Source organism: Acartia tonsa, chromosome 7 (assembly GCF_053477335.1).
Source record: "Acartia tonsa isolate MP-2025a chromosome 7, ASM5347733v1, whole genome shotgun sequence".
In the NCBI taxonomy this organism is placed as follows: domain Eukaryota; kingdom Metazoa; phylum Arthropoda; class Copepoda; order Calanoida; family Acartiidae; genus Acartia; species Acartia tonsa.
Genome location: NC_137266.1, coordinates 15,159,546 through 15,185,008, shown reverse-complemented (window position 1 = coordinate 15,185,008; position 25,463 = coordinate 15,159,546). Strand labels below are relative to the sequence as shown.

The following is a 25,463-nucleotide window of genomic DNA, read 5'->3' as shown; positions in this document are numbered from 1 at the left end:
AGGTTTGGCTGCGGCTTTAGGTGTGGCTGTTGTACTTGTACGGCCACCTCTCCCTTTTGGCTTTTCTCCAGCTGGGGATGACTGTGCTGAAGAAGGTGTGTCTCCAGCTGCGGCTTTAGGTGTGGCTGTTGTACTTGTAGGTGATGGAGACGGCGGCGGCGTTACGTTGAGTGGGCGCATTGGTGATGTATCTGGTGTTGTTTGTGAAGCTGGTTGTGGGCTTGCTGGTTTTGACCTTAAAATAATTAATTAATATTATTTTTCCCTTGCCCTCTGGACAAAATATAAAAATTATTTGGCTACTTGTTTTTTTTACCTCGATTGGGGAGAAGGTTTGGGGGGTGAAGTTGGATTTTCAGGTTCTGGGCTGTCAGGTTTTGACCTTAAAAAAATAGCCTATTATTTTAATTATTAATTAATATTATTTTTCCCTTGCCCTCTGGACAAAATATAAAAATTATTTGGCTACTTGTTTTTTTTACCTCGATTGGGGAGAAGGTTTGGGGGGTGAAGTTGGATTTTCAGGTTCTGGGCTGTCAGGTTTTGACCTTAAAAAAATAGCCTATTATTTTAATTATTAATTAATATTATTTTTCCCTTGCCCTCTGGACAAAATAAAAAAAAATTATTTGGCTACTTGTTTTTTTTACCTCGATTGTGGAGAAGACTCTGTTCTTCTTTTCTTGACCCTTGGAGGTGAACACAACTTTGTTATTATTCGCTTCCGTTCACGTTGTGGATCAGCTATTTTTGAAGTGACTGGAGTGCAACTGAAATTAAATAAATAAATAAATTTTCAATTTCTCTGGTTCTTTTTAGAACCAACCAAATTTACCAAATTTGGGATTATATTCTAAAAAAAAATGGCCTCTCTTGGTGTGTAGAGCACCGAGAGTTGCTGAACATGGAAGGAATGCGCCCCGGAGGATGGATGGAGGACCCAACCTAACCTGACCAAAAGTAAGTAAGGATATTTTTTTAACATTTACCTACCCTAAGATAAAAAGTTACTGTAAAAATACAATACTTTTCATAATCCCATTTATTATAATTTTATTAGGGGTATGCATTTGAGCTTAATAGTAAATAAAAAGTAAAAATACGACGAAACCCACTAATTTTATAAGGGGTAGTTTCACGAAATGCATTTGAGCTTAATAAATAAAAAGTTACTGTAAAAATCCCATTTCTATACTTTTTTTAGCATGGGTAGATGCACTTCGTGAAACTACCCCTTTTAGTTTTTTTATAACATTATTAAATATAAAATGAAAATATTATTATTACCTAATGTTATCACTGGGGGTTATTTTTTTTGTGGGGGTCCCCAACCCCTCCTTCTCCTCCAACATTACCGACCCTGGAGTGCAACTGAAAATTAAATAAATAAATAACATTTACCTACCCTAAGATAAAAAGTTACTACTTTTCATAATCCCATTTATTATAATTTTATTAGGGGTATGCATTTGAGCTTAATAGTAAATAAAAAGTAAAAATACGACGAAACCCACTAATTTTATAAGGGGTAGTTTCACGAAATGCATTTGAGCTTAATAAATAAACTTCGTGAAACTACCCCTTTTAGTTTTTTTATAACATTATTAAATATAAAATGAAAATATTATTATTACCTAATGTTATCACTGGGGGTTATTTTTTTGGGGGGGGACCCCAAACCCTCCTTTTCCTCCAACATATCAAGGTCAACCTCATCCAAAACATCGGGTATGCTTGCATCGGGGATCGTCTTACGTTCACGCAAACTACGAGTACGCGTAACTGAAGAGTCAGGCATAGCTTGGACAACCTCACTGTCATCATCGTCACCTACTATAACTTTATTAGAGTCAGGCTCAGCCATTCTCTAACGATGTTGTAACTGAACTAAAACTAAAAAAAAAGATTAATATTAATTATGACTTTATGACTTTAAGCCTAAGGTGGTGAGAAAGAATGGCCAGGTTACCGCTTACATTGGATGATTGGGGGAAGAAAAGGGTTAACAACTTAACAGTAACTCCGCCCATAATTTTATTTTTTGGAATAGTAAGGGATAAAATAAACACACATAAAAGAAAGTGTGGGGGGGGGGGGGGGTATAACTAATCCAATTACTACGAAGTACGAGGGAAATCATGGGATGTGTTGGAAAATATTTATATGACATGTAAGACTAAGAATTCTCCTAATTTCCCCTTGAGGAGGGGGGAGGATTTGATGCTTAATCTGCAGAAGGGGTAATTTAACACTTAATTTACCCTCCGTAAAAGATTAAAGATTAAAAGATTAAAGATTATTTGAAACCTGCCCCACCCCCCTTTTTCAACACTTCTTATTTGAATATAATTATATGTAATCTTTTTTTCTCCACCCATCATAACGTAATGGTTAGGAGGAGGGGGGGGGGGGGGAACCAACAAGATTTAATTTGGATTTAATACGATGAAATTTTAGTAAATAAATTAGCCGTTAGAGGCTGGATATTTCAAATTGTTTTTCAATTTATACTTAAGTTTCACCATTCATTGGTAAGAAAAGTTAAAAATTATATTTCAAGTTTTAGAAACCTATTTTTAAGAAAAGTTACATTTGAGATGAATAGAATTAAAAAAGTATTCGGTAATGTAGACAAACAAAATTGCTTCATAGTTACATATTGGAAGTTACATAACATTCAAGGATTACCATTGACATTGTCAGCTTTGAGGTCACTTTATGAAGGCTTTTTGGCCAATTATAGAATAGATGGATGATAATGATATGATGAATATCTGTATCATTTCATATCTTTTAAAAACAAAGTTTTATACCAACGTTTTCTTTTTGGTTTGCTCAACAATTTTGGGGAATTTTGGGACTTGGTTGCTTCATTAAGTTGAGTGTAAAAACGTTTCAACTATGAATTGTTATTTACAAAAGGGGTAATTTTGTGCATCATCATTGGGAGTGTACATCAATTTATCGGCCATTATAATATAAGGTTATAATTTATAAAGGTGTCATATATATAAACCTTTCTTAAAAGTTAAAAAAAAACTCTCTCCCGTCACCCAGCATTAGTGGAAAATTTTTATAAAGGAAAATTTAAATAAATAAAGGGGGGTTATAATAAAGGTGTCGTCATATATATATTATGGAAAATTTTTATAAAGGAAAATTTAAATAAATAAAGGGATTATTCTTTGTATTTTTTTTTGGGGGGGGGGGGGTTATATTCAAAATCAAGTTCAACCCTTTCTTTTCATATATTCTATGTATAATAAATAAAGGTGTCGTCATATATATATTATGGAAAATTTTTATAAAGGAAAATTTAAATAAATAAAGGGATTATTCTTTGTATTTTTTTTTGGGGGGGGGGGTTATATTCAAAATCAAGTTCAACCCTTTCTTTTCATATAGCAACCCTCCTTAAAAGGGGAGGGGGGGGAGACTAGAGTAAAATAAACAGCCCATTGCCCTTCCCTTTATTTTGGGGGGGGGGGACTATAAAGGTGTTAACTGTTACTTACATGTAAAACCCTTTTCCCCCACCCATATATGTTTGGATATTGACCTCTCGGATGCCACTTATTTTAAAGGGTATGTAAAGATAAAATTTTTTCATATTAGACTATTAGACTATTAGTATTAACAAATTAAAAATCTTAACATTTTCTAAATAATAAATATCGAAGATTGATTTTACGGCATTAGGTTGGTTTATTCGAAGATTGATTTTACGGCATTAGGTTGGTTTATAAAGATAATTTACATTTTACAAATTTGTAATTTAAAGTTAAATAGTAGGTTGGCGACGAACGAGACATGGGCCAGCCAACTTCAAGTTACTTGGATACTAAGGGGAGAAGAAACGGCGGCGCAACCGCCGAAAACTGCCGAGAAAAGGCAAAATAAATTTCAGCGGCTTATCGGAAGGTAATGAGGAAATTACATTTTTGCATACAACCCCTTTATTTTAATGGCTTTCTCTACCTTTTGACCGCCTTTCTCTTTGTTTTAATGCGTAATTAGTTCTTATATACGCATAAAAATAAACTTATAAACTTAATTATTTTTTAATATTTGATTTTGCAGTGTTTTTATACGTATATTGTGAACGTTTTGGTGAAATTGAATTGAAATTGAAATTAATTATATCTGCATTTGCATTATGAAAAATAAAATACTAATTATTAAATTATTATTTCAGTATAAATATCCGAACGATCAACGAATAATGAAATCTAGAGTACCCAGCAGCACGAAACGAAGGAGCCAGCGAATACTTGAACGACGTCAAGGTATAATATATATTGAATTCTATTTATTTTTAGTTATTTATTTATTAGGATGTAGTTACGTACGATTTAGAAAGCGAAGCAACTCTATAATCATTACCAGAATGTCCGTAAATGCATAACCATAACCATAAACAATTATAAACATGACATTATACAAGTGTTAATGTCCGTTTGTCCTACCTTTTCAGAGCTTCGCTTTTATGGATGTTGTCATCCTTGTTTTTATAGTTATAACTTATTCCACAAAGTGTAATATAATGAATAAATAATCCTTATACTAAAGGATCGCGCTAACCGATGAACCGATCGGGTTCTCCTTTTTACCTTTTTAAAAGCGAAGCTTTTCTATAATTATGGTCGGTCCGTCCGATTTAGAAAGCGTAGCAACTCTATAATCATTACCAGAATGTCCGTACGTTCATTTTAAACATGTTGATTTTTCGTCCGAGATAGTTAGCTTTTATTCGTTAATTTAGGCATGTTAGAATTGTCCTATCGATTTCAAACTTTGCATGATGTAGTTACGTACGATTTAGAAAGCGAAGCAACTCTATAAGCATTACCAGAATGTCCGTACGTCCCTTTTAAACATGTTGATTTTTCTACTTTTATAACAACAAAATTTTATGTGATCTAATTATCCGTTTGATCTGGTTTTTGGTATATTGATTCCTTGGACAACAAAGAATAATATTATAAGCGAAGCAACTCTATAATTAAGTCCTAGAAATGTAAGTATGACCATAAACATTATCCTGTATGAAGCAGTTTTCCAACAAATTTACTTAAAATTTTGCTTCGACTCTATACATTTATAATTTATTAAGGTGTCGCTGTTCCTCTTCCTGTTCCTGTTGAGGCCCCCCTCCGAGATGATCCGGTTGTGGCTGCTATTGCACCCCAGCCTGATGACCAGCGTCGAGTTCGACGACAACCGCGCCGTAATGCTGCAAGACAATTAGGTAGGTATTATATATAATACGTTTGTCCAGTAACCTTACTCTAAAATAATAAATTCACCTTTTGGAATTAATTTAATTAATTAATTGCGTTGAGATATTTTATGGTTTGGAAAAAATAACCATTTATTTTAAATTAATAGTAAATATCATACAGAATTGCTTACATGATTATTATAAAACAAGGATGAAAACATCCATAAAAGAGAAGCTCCAAAAAATGCGTCAAAAAATCTAAGCTGGATCTTTAATTAAAATGTATTTTTTTTGGCTTTTATGGAACTAATTGTAATCTACAGAAGGGAAAATCACTGGGGATGTACATCGATCTATCGACCACCCTCCTGAGAGATTTTAATTTTAATTTTGATTTAATTTATTAAGGTCAACAGGTTATCCAACAGATGGGGAACCATAATAATGTTGGTGTTGCTCCGGGCCCGGCTCCCCATCAAGCACCACAGCCCCCGCAACAACAGCCGGACCCCCCACAACAACCAGACGCCATTCCAAACCCCCCCCAAGAGCCCCCCCAAGAGCCCCCCCAACAGCCCCCGCCACAGCAAGAACGTCAACCTCAACGTGTGCAACCTATTTTCAATTTGACAATAGGTGCGCACGCCACAGTAAATATCAACAATAATACATTTCAATTCTATTGATTATTGTTGATATTTACTGTTAATTTATTGTTATTTTGTGTTGTTATCCCCCCCCCCCCCCCCCCGACTAAATGACTGGATTAGGTTAGGCTAGGTTAGGTTATATGGCTAGGGGGCCGAGCGCCCGCGGTTATTTTTATTGGTGGGGGGGGGGGGGGATAAAAATTGTAAAAATAAATCTATTTTGTATTTTGTATATACTATTTTTGATATATTTACTTTATTTACTAGAATTCCAATTATCCCCCCCCCCCCCCCCCCGACTAAATGACTGGATTAGGTTAGGCTAGGTTAGGTTATATGGCTAGGGGGCCGAGCGCCCGCGGTTATTTTTATTGGTGGGGGGGATATTTTCAAATTTTGTATATACTATTTTTGATATATTTATAATACTTTATTTACTAAATTTGCAGATTTTTTAAAGGGGTAGTTTCACGAAATGCATTTAAACTTAATTTAGTGAACCGCATATTTTATCCTGGTTAAATGGTTAAACTACATTTATATGGCATATATTTGAAAAAATTTCAATTTTCTACCACATAGTTTTTAAAATGTCAAGACTTGAAAATCGTCTTTTTAAATTGCATATATCACAAAAAAGACAATTTTAAGGTCTTGATATTTTAAAAACTACGTGGTAGAAAATTGAATTCATTTCAAATATATGCCATATAAATGTAGTTTACCCATTTAACCAGGATAAAATATGCGGTTCACTAAATTAAGTTCAAATGCATTTCGTGAAACTACCCCTTTTCTTTAGTTTTAATATTTTCATTTAATTTTTTTTTCAATTTCATTGTTTCATTTTTTAGTAGCAAATCTACTTTATATTTCTAAATGTAAATATGTCTGTCTGTCTGTCTGTTTTTTTTTCGTTTTTCAATTTCATTGTTTCATTTTCATTTTGTATTTCATAAATTCATTCATTTCATTTCATATTCATATTCGTGATACAAATAAATGTGATAAGAAACTCGAAATAATACACTTTTTTTATTTTATTCATTCTTATGGTCGGTCCGTCCGATTTAGAAAGCGTAGCAACTCTATAATCATTACCAGAATGTCCGTACGTCCATTTTAAACATGTTGATTTTTCGTCCGAGATAGTTAGCTTTTATTCGTTAACGATGCAAGAAATAGCTATCTATTGATAATTTTAAATACGTGGAACGCTTACCTAACCTACCTAAGTTTTATCAAATAACTATATCAAACGTCTCTCTTCCTTCCTTGGATACAAACGGCTGCGCCCCTAGCATTTAGAGGCTCTATATTCGAACCTACCTACCTACCTACCTAAGTATATCAAATAACTATATTATATCAAACGTCTCTCGAGTATCTTCCTTGGATACAAACGGCTGCGCCCCTAGCATTTAGAGGCTCTATATTCGAAGGGATATGAAAGGGCAGAAAAATAGCCTAAAACCATCTAAGGACCTATACGAAGCTGTACTGTAAAGGAGAACCATATAGGTTCAGTGGTTAGCGAGATCCTTAGCTACAGACAAACAGAGCTTACTTCATTATAAGTTTCCTAGCGGCTACGCCCCTAGAGGCCTCTAGTGGCACTTTAAATGTTTTTGTTTGTTAAAGTTAATACTATAGCTATTGATAATTTTAAATTTATGTCTTCAATTCAAAGTTAAAATAAGTACACAAATAAAACCATCTAAGGACCTATACGAAGCTGTACTGTAAAGGAGAACCATATAGGTTCAGTGGTTAGCGAGATCCTTAGCTACAGACAAACAGAGCTTACTTCTTTATAAGTTTACTAGCGGCTACGCCCCTAGAGGCCTCTAGTGGCACTTTAAATGTTTTTGTTTGTTAAAGTTAATACTATAGCTATTGATAATTTTAAATTTATGTCTTCAATTCAAAGTTAAAATAAGTACACAAATAAAACCATCTAAGGACCTATACGAAGCTGTACTGTAAAGGAGAACCATATAGGTTCAGTGGTTAGCGAGATCCTTAGCTACAGACAAACAGAGCTTACTTCTTCAATTATAATTCAAATTATAGAGCAGCATCGCAATTACAAATTAAATTAAATAAAAATAAGAAAATTATTTTTCATAGTTTTATTATTATAGCATATATATGTCAAGTTATGTTATTTATGTGGAATCTAACTAAATATTCACAGGAATGCGATCTCATTCTCAACTCAATCGATAATGATCACTGACTCATCAGAGTCATCACCTTCACCTTCGCTCGCGCCACCTTCGTGTTCCAGAACTTCCAGGATGGCGTCAATATCTCCATCATCGGAAGATGGATTTACATCGCCGGAGATATCGGGATATTCGTCACCTTCGCTCGCGCCACCTTCGTGTTCCAGAACTTCCAGGATGGCGTCAATATCTCCATCATCGGAAGATGGATTTACATCGCCGGAGATATCGGGATATTCGTCTTCATCTGATAGATCTACTGTGCCATCTAATCCTATCGCACGGTCATAGACAGCTAACGCCTGGATAACGTCGTCACGGTAACCGTTGCATTTTGCTTCCATTTGCTGCAGAACAAGTTGGTTTTGTTCGCGTGTACGCTGCGAAGATGGAAGGGCTTGGTGAAGGAATTGGTATATACCAATTCCTTCACTAAATAGTCTGATCGCCTGCATATTCCGAACACTCTGGAACCCCGACCTGTAAAGCAGCGAAGATATATCTTTAAAAGATCTGTGAAGGACCTGATAATGGGCGTACCATCCAGGCATCAGGTCGGGGTATAAACTTGGTTCTGGATCTGTACAGGTAAGTGTACGGGCATCCATCGCTACCGGCTTGCGCCTGCGCCCAACTCTGACTCTCTGTCCTTGTTCCGCCATAATAACGATAGCAAGAAATAAAAATAAAACAAATGTTCAAATGTTGTCACTTCAAAGGTCTGTAAGCAAATGAAATTTCAAGGAATCATTAATTACCCCCTACAAATTTTTCTTTGTTGTTGGTTTCCAAGAAATTATTAAGATTTATAATATTCTAGATATCTTCAATGGGATCGGATGTGTGAAATATTTTTAACAAGGATGACAATATCCATTAAAGCAAAACATTAACATAAATGCATTAGTATAATCAAAATTATAAGTAAGTATTCTGTCTATAAGTATAAATTATATAAATACTAACATACTGACGTCTATAACCAACACTAATTATAGAAAAGCTTCGCTAATTCCTAGTATTTTGAATTTTCCATATGTTTTGTTTTGTTTTGTTTCTTGGGGGGGGGGGGAACATTAACATAAATGCATAAGTATAATTATAAAATAAGTATTCTGTCTATAAATTATATAAAATAGTAATACTAACTGACGTTTATAACCAACACAAATTATAGAAAAGCTTCGCTAATTCCTATTTTCCATATTTTACAATTTTTTTGTCCATTTTCACCGCTCATTATGAATAATAATATGGGCGGAGTGGTAATGCGCGCCCCCCCCCCCCCCCCATGTAACCCCCTAAAATTGGGGTTGGTGTTGTATGTAATAAATATTAGGAGGTAATAGGATATCTGTTTAGCTCCCCCCCCCCCCCAAAAAAAAGGGGGAAAAACATAAATATTAGGAGGGGATAGGACAGTTGACAATAATAAATAATAATCAAAAATCAAAATGCTGAACTGATAAGAAATAATTAATAAACAATTTTAAGTTTAGGCAAATTTAGGATTATGTAATTGTAAATTCAATTGTTTAAGTTTTAACGTTTTTCTATTAGCTTAATGCTTCAAAAGACAACCATACATTGTTCCAAATGGTCTATTTATTATTCATAATTTTAGAGCTTCGCTACTTATGTATGTTTTATAATTATTAGGTAGACATGTAAGAATTATGCTAATTTCCCCTTTGAGGAGGGGGGGAGGATTTGATGCTTAATCTTTCATGTCACACGGTCCACGGATAAAAAACAAATATATAATATCGTAACCAACCTGGTAATGGTATGGTAATAATTGGGGTGGGGGGGGGGGGAGAAACAAGATTAAATTTGGATTTAATACGATGAAATTATAGTAAATAAATTAGCCGTTAGAGGGTAAATATTTCAAATTGTTCTTAAATTTATACTTTCATCATTCATTGGTGAGAAAAGTTAAAAATTATATTTCAAGTTTTAGAAACCTATTTTTAAGAAAAGTTACATTTAAGACGAATTGATTTCACAAAGTATTCGGTAATGTAGAAAACAAACAAAATTGCTTCAAAGTTACATATTGAAAGTTGGAATATAGAAAACTTCTCTATATGCTTTATAACACTTTATGAAGGCTTTTTGGCCAATTATATTATAGATTGATGATAATATCTGTGATAATATCATTTCATATGTTTTAAGTTTTAAAAACATTCTTTCGCAAGGAAGGGAAATTTAAATTTTTTTAAAAAGGGTCAACTAAATAACATGACACGGATATGAAGCAAAATTGTAAGTGAATTAGTTGGAAGACTCTAATTGCAATAAAACCTACTCTTTTTGAATAAAACAAATATACAAAGTTTTTACTTTTTAATTCGTTCGTTCTTTAAGACAGATAGCTATTTCTTTCATAGTTAAACGGCTCCTCGGGGCTAAAAAAACTGGTTTTAATAATCAAACGATTGTACATTTCTGTTCTGTCTATATATCATAGTTATCATTGAAAACCAAAGAATAAAATAATAGGATGTCTGTTAATCTCCACGGATAAAAAACTTTCCTAGGAGTTTTATGAAGGCTTTTTGATCAATTATACAAACTACAAAGATATGATGATAGTAACCAAATTTAGATAATCACTTTAATAATTTTAGTTCTTTCTTTTTGTCTGTCTATCTTTTATTAAATACAAATCGTAAAATTCGGAATAACTATATACGGTTTTTTTGGACTTCAGTTGAAAGAAATCGTTTTTACTTTCCGGTCATACGCTTATAATACGATGTGATAATTTGATAAATATCTATTTTTTGAATTAAATTTATCGCCTGGACAGACATACTTACAAAGCTATGTTCATATATATTTAAGATTTGAGATTAGTTTGTTTCCCTTCAGTATTTTATTTTTTTTGGAGCGAAGCTATTTCATAATTAAGTTTTTTAAAATTTTTATAGACATTTTTCCGTGCATTTTAAATTTGTTTCAATTTTCCCATAATTACTAAAATAAAAGAATAATGTCAGTTTGATAATAAAAGTACTCGTTTTTATGGTAAATAAAATTAACATATCTTCGCGCCTTAATCGCTGTACAATATTTATTTTTGGGGGGGGGGGCGGGGAGGAAAAATTTATGTCACCTGATTAAGGAAGGGAAACTGGAAGGGTCAACTTAACTGAACTCACATGAGAAATATGAGATCTTCAAGTTCATACAGAACAATAATTTTCTATAATTAGGGTCAGTTTGTCCGTCGACTATTTGTCGACTATTCTGAACTATTTAAGTGTTTGTGTTATTATCCGTTTGTTATACAGTTTCAGAAATCGTTTTAATCTTACAGAACAATAGCTTTTTTATAATTAGGGCTGGTCAATCTCCGTAAGAAAGCGGATAGCTTTTTTCATTTCTGGTAATGTAGGCATTTGCTTCCTGTATCCGTTTGTCATAAAGTTTCAGTACTAGTTTTTATGGATGTTTTAATCCTTGTTAATATTCCCCAATATACAAGGTATATTGATAAAAGCGTTTTTTTTTGGGGGGGGGGGGAACATTTATGACCGCATAAAGCTAAGGGTCAACTCATGATACAGGAAATATGAGACCTTAGAGAACAAGGACAAATCGTTACAATTTACAAAACTAACTCCAATCCAAATAAAATAAAAATATTTATTTTCATTTTATTTAAGTCAACATAGTTTATTTATTTATTTAGATTATTTATTTCATTAAAGTAAAAAAAGTTATGATTATTGTTTTGTTAGTATGTTAGGTTAAATAATAAATTAGTACATATTACTTGAGTTAGAATGATTAATACATTATTTAATGGTTATTGGTGGTTTATTTTTTAACTTTTCTTTCACTTTATGATATTAGCAAGTTTGATATATGGTTGAGTTGAAATGTAGAAGACAGTAAGCAGGGTGGAGGGTTGGATAATGTAGGGTGTTGGATCTTTGGAAGGTGGATTATTATAGAGTAGATACGCTGAAAGCCTGAAACAAAAAATCTTAAGTCTTAACAGCTATGTGAGGGGGGGGGGTGGTAATTTATCTATCCTTTACAACCCTCTCACATACTCACACGACAATACAAATACACATAATAAATACTAGGATATGACAATGAAAGAAAAATCGAGATTTTTGGAATAAAGAAAGGGGAGAATAAATTATTTAAAAGTCTTATCTATTATACAAATTTTATATCTAAGTTTTCATATTTATTGAATTGTTTACAAGTAAAACTGATATGGTTCTGATATCGCAAAAACCAATCAACCAATATTATTTTTTTATAATTCATTCTAAAAAAATAAAAAAAACTCATCAATATTTAATTTTTAAAGTTTTCATATTTATTGAATTGTTTAAAAGTAAAACTGATATGGTTCTGAGTTCTGATATCGCAAAAACCAATCAACCAATATTATTTTTTTTATAATTCATTCTATAAAAATAAAAAACTCATCAGTATTTAATTTTTAAAAAAAATTGTATAAAAAGTAAAAAAAACACTGAGAAAATATTAGGTGTAGAGGTTTCGTGTTTTTTCTAGACAGCCATATTGGCTATTTTTCCAAATTTTGACGAAACGAAAAAATTTATTGGAAAATATCAGTAAATATTAACTTTCAGGATCGTATAAATTTAGAAAAGATTTTAATATTTAGGTTTCCTGTCCAAATTCAACCCTTTCCCTAATTGTTTTAAACGTCTTTGGACAGTTAGAAACTAGGGGGAATATTAAAGAAATATTGACCCGACAGTTTCAAATTTCCATCGTCTAAGATCTATTGAATAAATTTCTAGTAGACATATGTCTGATTTATTTCAATCCAAATTTTTTTTAAAAACATTAGCATTTAATAGCACGGTTTTTTGCACACATAAGAATACTGAACTCTTCTAGAATCTCTTTTGTTGACGTCATTGAATCCTGTTTAAATGATCAACACTTAATTGATTTATTAATAAAATGTAATTTTCTTTTCTAAGACTAAATCAAGAATACAAAACAGTGACTATTTGGGTATATTATTAATTATAGATTAGATCATAATAAGCAGTGTAGATCATTCCTGAATTTCTATGCCAGATGTAAGTGTCTTGAATTCCATTTCTATTATTTGGTTGACCTATACAATATACATAGTATATAAAATTTAAAAAATAAATGAGTTTAAGAATTATGATGTTTGTATTTACTAAATTGGAATATATTATGTTTTATCACAGCTTTCAATTCACAAATTCTACAATAAGGAATATATACATATATAACTATTCTTTATATACTTCTCATTACCATAAAATCAAATCTTTTCCTGTCCTGGTTTGATTATTAAATTTTTTCTATTTAACCTGGCTCCATAGGTGACAGCTTCCAGTTGAAAGGTTTATCATCCACCCAACTCCATTGCCAACCATGCCTTCAAAATGAATCAATGTTTCACTTTTAGCACTGTTTAAAGTGTGATACATTTTAGCATAATAGCAGCTATGCACCCTAGAGGCCTCTAGGGGCACTTGAGGGTGAGAGGATTGAAGTATAAGACGTTGACCCAAAAATTTCAATTTTATTTTTAAAAGAAAAAGTAAGAAAAAAATTTTGGGATAGAAAAAAGAGCCATATCGGTTCAGCAGTTAACACGATCTTTTGCTACAGACATAAAAAACCTTACTACTTTTTATAATAAGAAAAAATAGGTATATATATGATTATATTCAAAGAATTATCACCTTCTCAGCAGCCCAATTCTTACTCTCTGCATTCTAAATTTCATAGTCAAACAAAAAACAAACTTTAAATATTTCTTATGATTGATTTAACTTTCATTTACATTTCCATGAATTGATTTTGTGATTACTTATTTGGAAGATTAATGAATAATGAAAGTAATATGGATATTTTTTATAGTTATGTTAATAAGAAACATAATATTACCCATATTCAGCTGTTTTACCCCTAAAAAAAGAGAACTAAGTACTATGTTTAATAAATGTTGAAGTTATGCCTATATTTTCTCAGGGGTAACAAGTCTACAGAAAAAAAACCACGCAACCTTATTGAGTATCTGGTGTTATATTTTGTTTTTGTCATGTAAGTGAAGAGGGGTGGGAAAGAAGTTGCGGAAAAGGGGAGGGGGGTTGTGGGAAAATTTTCCTATAGAGTTGTTTGTCAGAATATCATTCCCTTGTCCCTGATATTTTCTTCTCGGATATTATTGAGATATAGAATTTTATACAAAATTTATAAACAATTTTGTTACTTGAACCAAGCTGCTTCTCCCGCACTTTCAAGCGAAATTAGATGTCCACCTATCCAATTCTAAACAAAGTATGATGATTTGATGATGTTACAATAAACAAGGATGACAACATCCATAAAAGCGAAGCACTGAAACAGTAGGACATTAACACTTGTATAGTGTCAGAACTGAATAATCAGAATATAGATATGTAAGAGTCGAAGCAAAATTGGAAGTAAATTTGTTAAAAAACTGCTTGTTACAGAATAATATTTATGGACATACTTACATTTTTAGAACTTGATTATAGAGTTGCTCTGCTTATATTATTGTACTTTATTGTCCCAGGAATCAGTATACCAAAAATCAGATCAATCGGATAATTAGATCACATAAAAATTTGGTAAAAATTTGGTAAAAAAATCAACATGTTTAAAATGGACGTACGGACATTCTGGTAATGATTATAGAGTTGCTTTTCTTTCTAAATCGTACTTAACTACTACAGAATTACCATGCAAAGATTGAAATCGATAGGACAATTCTAACATGCCTAAATTAACGAAAAAAGCTATCCATTAGGGACGGACGGACCGACCCTAATTATAGAAAAGCTTGGCTTTTAAAAATATGATGATTTGATGATGTTACAATAAACAAATGAATATTAATATCTAAAACAGCAAGAATCTAATAGTTTTTCTACTTTTTATTCAAGAGAAAAGAAAGCCATACCCTACAGTTTTGCTCTGCTTCATCCCAAGTTTGATAACTATTTAAAAAGATAAAATTTTACAATATTCTATCTATCAGAAGTTAAAAAAATATTTTACTATTAAAAAAGAATCTTGAGAAGGGTAGCTTTTGCAATATTCAGTGACATTGTGACCAAGCTTCCGGTCAAATGGGCTTATTTAGTCTAACTGTTCTTAATGTTGACCAAATGAATAGTATAATTAAATGCATATTATAAACAGTTTAACCTAATAAGCGCATTTGACTGGAATCTTACTCCAAATTTCCAGTAGAAAACCTTTATTTGTATGAAATTTTTTATTATATATTGAAATTATCCCTAATCTTATGTATATTTATGTTTTTACCTTCTTTCATCTCTGTGAAAATAGTAAAGATTATTACCCCATTTTTGTAAACTAAATAGTAAATACAAAATGAAAATAAATACTTTGATATTTTTTTAAAATTTATATAGAAGAATATAAAATTGTTTTTAAAGAATTTTTGACTATATTTATTTATAACAAATTTTAACAAAAACTAAATAAACTTACAGCATTGGTGAGGCTCCCTTGAAGTATCCAAAATTGCATTGAGGTAAACATTGATTACAGAAAATCTTTTGTTGTGGACTCTAAATAAACAAGAATGACAACATCAATAAAAGCGACGCACTGAAACGGTAGGACAAACGGACATTAACACTTGTATAGTGTCTGAACTGAATAATCAGAATATAAAAGTATAAGAGTCAACGCAAAATTGTAAGTAAATTTGTTGAAAATCTGCTTGATACAGGATAATGGTTATGGACATACTTACATATTAAGGACTTGATTACTTCATTATAGAGTTGCTTCGCTTTTAATATTGTTCTTTGTTGTCCCAGGAATCAATATACCAAAAATCAGATCAAACGGATAATAAGATCACATTAAAATTTGTTGTTAAAAAGAAAAAAAACAACATGTTTAAAATGGATCACGTACGGACATTCTGGTAATAATTATAGAGTTGCTACGCTTTCTAAATCGTACCTAACTACTTCAGGAATCATCGTGCAAAGTTTGAAATCGTACGGACCGACCCTAATTATAGAAAAGCTTCGGTTTTAAAAATAGATTGATATTTTCTTTTCAGTTAGGGCAATGATATTTTATTAATTGTCTCTAGATTAAAAAACAAATTACCGTTGGTGGTTTAACTGTTTCAATAACAGCATGAGGTTGTTCTCTACTCTCTTCACTTTCCTCACTAAGTGTTGATTTTGCATATGATTATTGTTAAGGTTCAACACAATGATAATAAAAGAGAAAATAATAAAATTATTGTTTTTAATTCAAATAAAATGCATTTTTTTACAGATATTAATTAAAAGCTCAAATATATTTCATTTGCTTGATTTTACATTTTAGCATATGTCTTAACCTCTTTTCGAGGAAGCTTTGTGTTTATCAAGTTCGAAATTAATTCCTTATCATTATCCTAAAACTAAGCGCAAATGTCGTCTTTTTATGGCTTTCCTTTCATAATGTGGCGCGGCATGGATTGTTTGTATATTTTGATGCGCACGTTCGTTACTTTTGAATGAGATATGAGTGTGTGAAGATTTCGGAGAACAAAATTGGGCCTATCATTGGTCTCATAGTGTGTGAACGACCCTAGTATACCAGGGATTTGAAACCATAAGAACTTCAGGTAGAATTTGTTAATTTTATTAAGAAGAATGGTGTATAGGACGATTATATGTAGTTTTAAAAAAGGCTTTAGCCAGCTAAGCATGAAACTTAATTATGATTAATATATGTTTTAGTATTTTTATGTGCCTTTATTTTTGCATTTAACAATGATTTATTAAACCAAATAATTTTCCTTTAAAGCCAAAGTTTCCAAAGATTCTTAACCGTAGAGAAAAATGATTTTTAAAAAGCAATTAAGATTACGTGGTTATAAATAACTGGAATTATGTACTAATTGATTTTGTAATTTCAGGACTTTGAAATAATTTCATCAATAAATCTATATTCAAACCTGCTGTTGAAACTTGATGGTTCCTGGTATTGGGGGTTTGTATGTTCGCCAACAGATCTCGAGAACTTCCCGCTAATTCGGAAGTCAAGCTCAACCAAAGTGTCATGGTTGAGACAATTTCAAAGTATCTGATGAATAGGCGTTAGCATTCATCAAGAGATCAATAGCATCCAGTGAATTATTGATGCAATAAACTGTGACAATTTTTCTGTGAAATAAGTACCTAGTGAATCAATATGCCACTAACCAAAAAGCAGAAAATTGAGCGAGCTATCGCTATTGGCAGTGAAAGGCTAGAAGTGTTTGACGAACAGTTAAAAGTGTTTTATGACAATCTAAAAGCCTGCCAAAGTTTTAGTTCATGTGAAAATGTGAATGTAAAATCAATTCGTGACATTTTTAGTGAGGTCAAGGACCAATCTGACCTAATAAAAAGTCTAAAACCTGCCGTGGAGACTAGTGAGCTGCGCGAGTTCAAGCGTGATTTGGATGAAGCTAGTGAGCAGAAAACTGTTGCAGATAAAGTTTATGCGTCGTTGGAGCAGTGTACAAAAATTCTGTACTGGCTTGACAATGATTCAGACGACGCGAGGTCAAGCACTGTCGCCAGGAACCTCGACGTCATTGAGAAGGTGAAGATGGACATGGGAGTGCTTAAAATTTCCGTGGAGTTGCGCCAAGAAGTACGTGATATGTACCGAAGGCTTAGAGAGATGGAACGTCGTTCATCTAACCTGGATGAGAGTGGGACACCTGCCATGCTCTCCAGAAGTATGTCTGCCGTGGATATTCGGAGTTCCAACCCGCAGTATGGGCGCTGGGACAACAGTTTGTTGCCGTCGTTCGACGGTACTGACACGGATTACCCAAACTTTAAACAGGTCATTAAAGATCTATGCTCTGGTTATGGATTTGCTGACCAGAGGTTAAGTCTGATGTTGTGTATGGAGAAGGTGATAACCAACCCGGAACTACGCAAGCAAGTGTCAGCGATTAGAGATCATAATGAACAATGGTCGTTTCTTGATCAGATGTTTTTATCAAACACTCGCCGGTTCATGAGGATTTTAACTAAGCTGAACAAGATGAAACCTGTGGATAAACCTGTGGACGTGGTTAGCGCAATTGCTACCTTCAAGAGCATGATGCAGGAAGTAGAAACCATCGTTGGTTCTGCAGCTAAGGATTACAATCACCTAACTCTTATTCATATTTTTAAAGACAAGTGCCCTGAAAATTTGAGAGACAAAATTATGATGGAGCTAGGTAGCATGAACCAACCAGACATCCAGAAGATTGTAGAACTGCTGGAGAGGACCAGGGGTGCCATGTTGGCCGGTGATATGTCCTATGACACTAACGCCGGCAAGAGAAATCGTGACAGAGCTGCCGCCGCGCAAGTATCTGGCCGCAGCGACAATAAGAATGGAAAGGCTGGAAAGGACAAGGCTTCCAAGTGGAACAGTGCATGTCCTGTGGAGAGCTGCAAGGAGAAACACCCGATTTTCCGTTGCCTCACGTTTAAGAAGATGGATGTGGTTGACCGAAAGAAAATTGTCCAGCAGAAGAAGTTATGTGAACTCTGCCTATGTGACGGCCATACTGCTGACAAGTGTAATAAATCGGATAAGCTTGGTGTTTGTGGTACCAATAATTGCGACAGATACCATTCTAGGTTACTCCATGAGGCCAGTGCTGGTGTGAATACAGTCTACAAGTCAAGTTCTGCACCCAGCCCCTGTACCTTCTTACTTCAGTTAGTTCCTGTTGTAGCACCTGGCGGCGGCACCTGCCACGCCACTGTAATGTTTGACTCTGGGGCAAATTTGCCACTTGTGTCTGAGAAGTTGTCCAACAAGTTGAAGCTGAAATCTACCGGCAGATATACAACTATCTCTGTAGCCGACGGCAGTGAGTCTTCCTGCCGCAATGTTGTGTTTTATCTGAAGGATAGGGACGGCAATTTGAGGGAGTTTGAGGCAGCTGTCATGCCTACCCTCGGCGGGGCCAACGAGATGCGCTCGGTCCACCCCGAAACTGCCGCCGAGATATTTAAAATGCCGCCAGAAAGGTTTACATATATTTGTGGAGGCTTAGATATCATCATTGGAAATACACATCCTGACGTGTTTCCTTCAACCTACCAGAAAGTGGGCCAGTCTATGTTGTGGCGAACCATTTTTGGTAGTGGTTTTATCTGTACGAGTGCTGACGGTGGAGCTGGAGATCAAAAGTCGGCTTATAAGGCTGTCAGTGTCAGTGGAGGCACCTTGCCAGACTTTCTGACGTCTGAATCGTTTGGCGTACAGCCGCAGGCACTTTGTCCAGGATGTACTGCCTGTCAAGAGTGCAAGGCTATGGCCGACGGCACTACCTGGGACCAGCGTGAGAGGCAGAGGATAATTGAGGCAGGTTTAACACTAGACTTGCAGTCCAACAAGTGGACAGGTCAATATGCTTATATTGAAGATCCTCACACTTTACCCTACAATGAGAGTTTAGCCCGCAAAATTGCTGAAAAGGATCGTGCCAAGATGGTCAAGGAAGGTACCTATGGAATGTATGTGGAGGTATTCAACGACGCCATAAAAAGAGGCGTATTTCAAAAAGCCACGCCTGAAGAATTGCAGTATGAAGGGCCTAAGTCTTGCTCATCAATAGTGGTTGCTTTCAAGGAGGATTCAAGTTCCACACCCATGAGATTGTGTGCAAATAGTTCTCTGACGTTCAAAGGTACCAGTTTAATAACATAATGCTGGGAGGCCCGCCGCCAATGCAGAAGATTTTTTATCATTTGATGCTTTTCCGCGGTTACAAGGTTGGTATAACCGCGGATATTTCCAAGTTTTATAACTCCATCCTGGCCACAGAGTTCGACAGCCAGATGAAGAGAGTTTTATTTTCCCCGACGCCAGACGGTCCACTTGAAATTTACCTGACTAAAGTTGTGAATTTTGGCGAGTTGGCTGCGGGAAACTTGGCAGTTACAGCCCTGAAGTTGACGTCCCGCCTGTTCGGCGGAAAGAGTGAAGCAGAGGTCAAGGAGATGTATGGAGAGGGGCAGATAAACGGTAGTGAAATTGTTGCTAAACCTGAATTATGGAAGGAGCCACAAATACCTACCTACCCTGATGAGGAATTCAAGTTACCTCAGATTCCAGTTGCAGTCAAGCTTGAGAAGCACAGCTTCATAGATGACGTTATTTCGGGAGCAGGATCGAAGCCAGAAGCCAAGGAGATGATGAAAGAGGCCAACAGAATTATTGGCAAAGGTAGTTTTTCCTTCAAACAAGTCATTTATTCTGGAGATGATTGCCAGCCTACCAAGGTTCTCGGGCTGATATGGAAGCCAGCCACCGATGTGTTGTCCATCGCCACAAGAGTCAACCAAGATGGTAAAGTCAAGGGAAAGAAGGTGAAAGAGGATGCTGATTTGTACAACCTCCAGGACGCCTTGGACGAGAATCTGACAAAGAAGATGGTCCACAGGTTCGCCGCCCAAACCTTCGACCCGATCGGGCTTTGCAGCCCTATTCTGTTGAGAATTAAACTTGTCCTGCGGAAAACATGTTTGCTGAATTTGGGCTGGCAAGATTTCATTCCAAAAAGTCTACGGGATGAACTTGTTAAGTCGCTGGAGGACAGAGCTGAGGTCGCTAAATTGGAGTTTGACCGTTGTGTGGTCCCGGAGGAACCAACTGGCCTTCCATCCTTGATGATGTTTTCGGATGGGTCATCAGAGGCTTATGCATGTAATGCATATTTGAGGTGGCCAACTAGACAAGGATTTGAAACGTTTCTGCTAGCCACCAAGTCAAGAGTTGCGCCGGTCAAGTGTGAATCAATTCCACGCCTTGAATTGATGGGATGCCAGATGTCCACAAGGTTGTCAAAGTCCATCAGAGATGCCCTGCCCTTTGATATTACCAGAGTGATGTACTTTACTGATTCATCGTGTGTTTTATCACAAATAGTTTCCAACAGTGCTATGTTGAACACATTTAATTCTCATCGTATTGGAGAAATTCAATCTGCAACCAACAAGGATGATTGGAGGTGGGTCCCGGGGACACACAATGTTGCAGATTTGGGCACCAGAAGCACCTGCAAAGTATCAGATTTGGGACCAGGTTCCAGGTACAGATTGGGCCCAGAATGGTTGCGCCAGGATGAAAGTGCGTGGCCGGTGAAAACTGCCGAACAAGTCAAGCAGGATTTACCACCAGAGGAGTTGAATACCAAAATGGTTAAGTTATGTTCAATGAAAGTTGCCGGAGAAGCCGCTGAAGATGTCTTTAGGTTTAAGCACAGGAGATCATTTGGACAGGCCAAACGTATTATGGCAGCTGTCCTGCAAGTAGCGAACACCTGGTTGAAGAAGCTAAAGAGCAGACAAGAAGGTAAGACTACAGCCGCTGGTAGTCATGTAGCAGCCGCAGATTCTGTGTACAAGCCGTCTTTGTACAATTTTATGGCGGCGGCGGAACTTTTCATTGTGTCACGAAGCCAAGAGGATGAGTGGATAAATGACGCTAAAGGCAATTATGCGTCATTGAATCCATTAGTGCATGAAGTATCATTGACCTGGCCTGTCGTTGGTCCCGGAGGAAATTATGTGACCAGGGAGATGAGAATTCTTAAAATGGTTGGTCGTGGAGAGCCCGTCATTGACGCCATTACTGGTGGCCGTAAAATGATATTTGAAGACATGCCAGGTTTAATAATTTTGGAGCCTGGTAATTGGTTAGCTGCTGTTTTTATGAGAGAAGCGCATGTTGAGCTTCACTCTGGAGTCCGTGGAACTTTAGCTGAGAGCCGCCGTTGGTGCTGGATTGTGAAGGCAAGGAGGTTGTCCATCATGGAAGTGAAGAAGTGTTGGCCCTGCAGTGTTGAGAGGGCTAAGGAATGTCGTACTACCATGAAGGATGTGTTACCTGACAAGTTGGTCCCGAGCAGGCCTTTTGAAGCTGTGCAAGTCGACCTGATGGGTCCGCTGGTTACGAGGAGAGCTGCCGCCAAAACGAGGAGTCAGACAGCAACGAAGAAGGTGTGGGTGTTCGTGGTGGTCTGCAGGTTCTCAGGGGCGTTATGGCTAGATGCCTTGGAAAAGTATGATACCAGCAGTATCCTGTTGTCCCTGCGCAAGTTGGAGGCTGTTCATTGTCTGCCGAAGGTCATAGTAAGCGACATGGGCACACAATTATCCGGTGCTCGCAAGGTTTTAGAGCAGAAGTTGGGCAGCCAGGTAGAGTTTTCTTGGTCTCAGATCCCGGCCCGAGCCCACCATTTCATTGGGCAAGCTGAGAAAATGGTGGGATTAACCAAGAGATTGCTGTCCAAGAAGTTGGTGAATAGTTCTGTTAATTTCAACGAGCTCCTGGTGCTGTTGGCGGAGGTTAGCAAGTTGATGAATAGCAGACCATTGACGATAGAAGCTGCGAACGACGTGGAGAATTGGCGGCTGATTACCCCTGGCCAGCTGCTGGGAAATGTTGACCGCCAGCCGTTGTGCAATGTGGCGATGAAACCGGAGGACCAAATTTCCTCCAGGTTGAAGTTGTTAGAAGATTTGTCTGCCCAGTTTTGGACTGCCTACCGCCAGGAGATCCTACCGAAGATATTACGGATGTCCAAGTGGAAGGATGAGATGGCGGAGCCACTAGCTGACGGAGATATAGTTCTGGTTACGAGTACCAATCCGCTGATGAGATGTTTGAGGATGGGCCGAGTGACGAGAATTGAGGATGGGAGAAAGACTGCAAGAGTCTTGTTCAGGCTGACAGATAAATCTCCCCTGGAAGAACATGCTGTATCAGTCAGGCAGTTGTTAAAAATTATGATTAATAATTGATTCTTATTTTAGGGAAATTGAGATTTTTTTTAGTAAAAAAGCCACATTTTTCATATGCCTATTTTTATGCCTAAAATAAGAATCAAATGAAATGCGATTAAATTTTATTTGTTTCATATGCTCAAATTTAATTTTATTGAGTTTAATTTCTTTTCAAAAGTACAATTCATTATAAAACTTACCTGAAAAGTTTAACAAAAAGGAATAAATGTGTCGAGGTTGCGTGATTCGATATTTATTCTAAGAAAAAAATCAAGTATTTTTTTAGCAGATTTTTTTTAAAATTATATATGAATTTCAATCAAGTAAAACATTTTTTATTCAGATCAAGGAATGATTGAAAATTCATATTTAAAGTCTCATATTTCTTTTACAAAGAAAAATTGGTATTTTTTTTTCATAATTCCGATGAAAATTCTAACGAAGATATTATTTTGCTATTCTTTAAGTATTAAAAAGTTTTATTGTTGATTAAGATAGTACAGTTCTTATTCATTAAGTTTGAAAAACTTTCTGCCCAAGGATTTTGAAATATTTTTTCTTACTACTCTTTTTGATGCTTAACAAATTTAGTTTTAAGTACCTATAAATCTTAATTTTCTTGTCTAAGATTTATTTCGTTTTATTTTACCATTATTGTTTACATTTCAACCTGATTTCGTAGGTACTTATTGATTTATTAATAATGATTTATTACCTATTGATTATGAAATGATTATTATTTAGTATAGTTGTTATATTTACAACATCATGATTAATAGGATTATCTATTTTAGGATTTGTGTATGTGATCTTGTGATTGTCATGTGCATGGAATGTTGTATGGTACAAACCAATCCCCATCCTTCTATCCTAAAATGTGAGGTATTATGAGTCCTAGTGAGGAGTATAATATTGTGTATGCATTTCACGGGGTTTCATTTAGTTAGGAGCAAAATTGTCACGTTTTCGGGATGTGGCCATTCTCATGTGATTATGGTGAGTTGAGTTTAGTGAGAAATGTTGCTAGTGCTCAGCGCAAAAAAAAACCTTGAATCTCGTTAAGGAAGTTAATTTGACTTTCAAACGGGGGGTGTGTCTTAACCTCTTTTCGAGGAAGCTTTGTGTTTATCAAGTTCGAAATTAATTCCTTATCATTATCCTAAAACTAAGCGCAAATGTCGTCTTTTTATGGCTTTCCTTTCATAATGTGGCGCGGCATGGATTGTTTGTATATTTTGATGCGCACGTTCGTTACTTTTGAATGAGATATGAGTGTGTGAAGATTTCGGAGAACAAAATTGGGCCTATCATTGGTCTCATAGTGTGTGAACGACCCTAGTATACCAGGGATTTGAAACCATAAGAACTTCAGGTAGAATTTGTTAATTTTATTAAGAAGAATGGTGTATAGGACGATTATATGTAGTTTTAAAAAAGGCTTTAGCCAGCTAAGCATGAAACTTAATTATGATTAATATATGTTTTAGTATTTTTATGTGCCTTTATTTTTGCATTTAACAATGATTTATTAAACCAAATAATTTTCCTTTAAAGCCAAAGTTTCCAAAGATTCTTAACCGTAGAGAAAAATGATTTTTAAAAAGCAATTAAGATTACGTGGTTATAAATAACTGGAATTATGTACTAATTGATTTTGTAATTTCAGGACTTTGAAATAATTTCATCAATAAATCTATATTCAAACCTGCTGTTGAAACTTGATGGTTCCTGGTATTGGGGGTTTGTATGTTCGCCAACAGATCTCGAGAACTTCCCGCTAATTCGGAAGTCAAGCTCAACCAAAGTGTCATGGTTGAGACAGCATACAATACATTCCTAGATATATCTGTGTTGATATTTGGCCACACCCAGTAAGGTATTGATAAAGACTGAGGCACAGGATGCAATTGTGGCTGAGGATACACAAATGTAGATGGCAACACTTGTACCTGAGGGCCAAACCCTGAAACTAATGGAAAAATTGTAAAACAACAGCTTTTAGCTAAATAAAAAAGAGAACATTTCTGGACAAATATTTAAGATATTATTATACTACCTAGAGGATTTTGTGCAGGAGGTGGGGGTTTTGGCCAGCGGTTTACATTAGGAGGTATTTGTTGATTCCATGGGAGAGGTCCAAGAAACCTTCCATCCAAACGATTAACTAGAAAAAAATAGCACATATTCATAGGGCTTAGGGCTGACAACCTTATCCCATATCCATAAAAAAGCCACATTATTACAGAAACACTGACAAATTGTCAGCGGTCTATGCTTGCTCCTTCTTTGGAGTGAAAAGGGCTTGTTACTGTTTACTGTTGTTACTGTTAATAGTACATAAATGTATTTGATTTCTTTTAGGGAAAGTTAATCAATTTATTTTAATAATTACCAGTTTTATCTTTATCATAATTTCCATAGATAACACAATTAACTTGTTGAAATAAGAATATAATACAACAGAACATCATCTTAACTGAAGCAAATCAAAACATTACAATTATAAAAACTTGACATTTAT

The 25,463-nt window shown here is 35.1% G+C and overlaps 3 protein-coding genes and 1 long non-coding RNA gene across 4 annotated transcripts; 1 reads left to right on the top strand and 3 right to left on the bottom strand.

The window, feature by feature from the left end:
• Window positions 1-478: 478 nt before the first annotated feature.
• LOC145324931 (uncharacterized) lies at window positions 479-3,189 on the bottom strand. The gene is made up of 4 exons (XM_080167689.1): window positions 1,635-3,189; window positions 1,288-1,371; window positions 651-770; window positions 479-548 (listed from the first exon to the last, which is right to left on the bottom strand). The coding sequence occupies exons 1-4, from the start codon at window positions 1,862-1,864 to the stop codon at window positions 479-481; spliced, it is 504 nt and encodes a 167-aa protein (XP_080023815.1). The 5' UTR covers window positions 1,865-3,189.
• A 175-nt stretch (window positions 3,190-3,364) lies between these two features.
• LOC145324411 (uncharacterized) lies at window positions 3,365-5,907 on the top strand. The gene is made up of 4 exons (XM_080167001.1): window positions 3,365-3,921; window positions 4,196-4,286; window positions 5,114-5,248; window positions 5,630-5,907. Exons 2-4 carry the CDS (start codon window positions 4,223-4,225, stop codon window positions 5,905-5,907), a joined length of 477 nt encoding a protein of 158 aa, XP_080023127.1. The 5' UTR covers window positions 3,365-3,921; window positions 4,196-4,222.
• A 7,009-nt stretch (window positions 5,908-12,916) lies between these two features.
• LOC145324149 (C-type lectin domain family 4 member A-like) lies at window positions 12,917-16,329 on the bottom strand. The gene is made up of 10 exons (XM_080166776.1): window positions 16,269-16,329; window positions 15,633-15,712; window positions 15,444-15,494; window positions 15,076-15,112; window positions 14,362-14,420; window positions 14,037-14,057; window positions 13,832-13,864; window positions 13,454-13,521; window positions 13,174-13,227; window positions 12,917-13,031 (listed from the first exon to the last, which is right to left on the bottom strand). The coding sequence occupies exons 2-10, from the start codon at window positions 15,635-15,637 to the stop codon at window positions 12,955-12,957; spliced, it is 405 nt and encodes a 134-aa protein (XP_080022902.1). The 5' UTR covers window positions 15,638-15,712; window positions 16,269-16,329; the 3' UTR covers window positions 12,917-12,954.
• Window positions 16,330-24,777: 8,448 nt separating this feature from the next.
• On the bottom strand, window positions 24,778-25,441 carry LOC145324150 (uncharacterized). Its single transcript, XR_013881197.1, has 3 exons — window positions 25,335-25,441; window positions 24,999-25,106; window positions 24,778-24,911 (listed from the first exon to the last, which is right to left on the bottom strand). It is a non-coding gene; the product is annotated as an uncharacterized LOC145324150 (long non-coding RNA).
• Window positions 25,442-25,463: the final 22 nt, after the last annotated feature.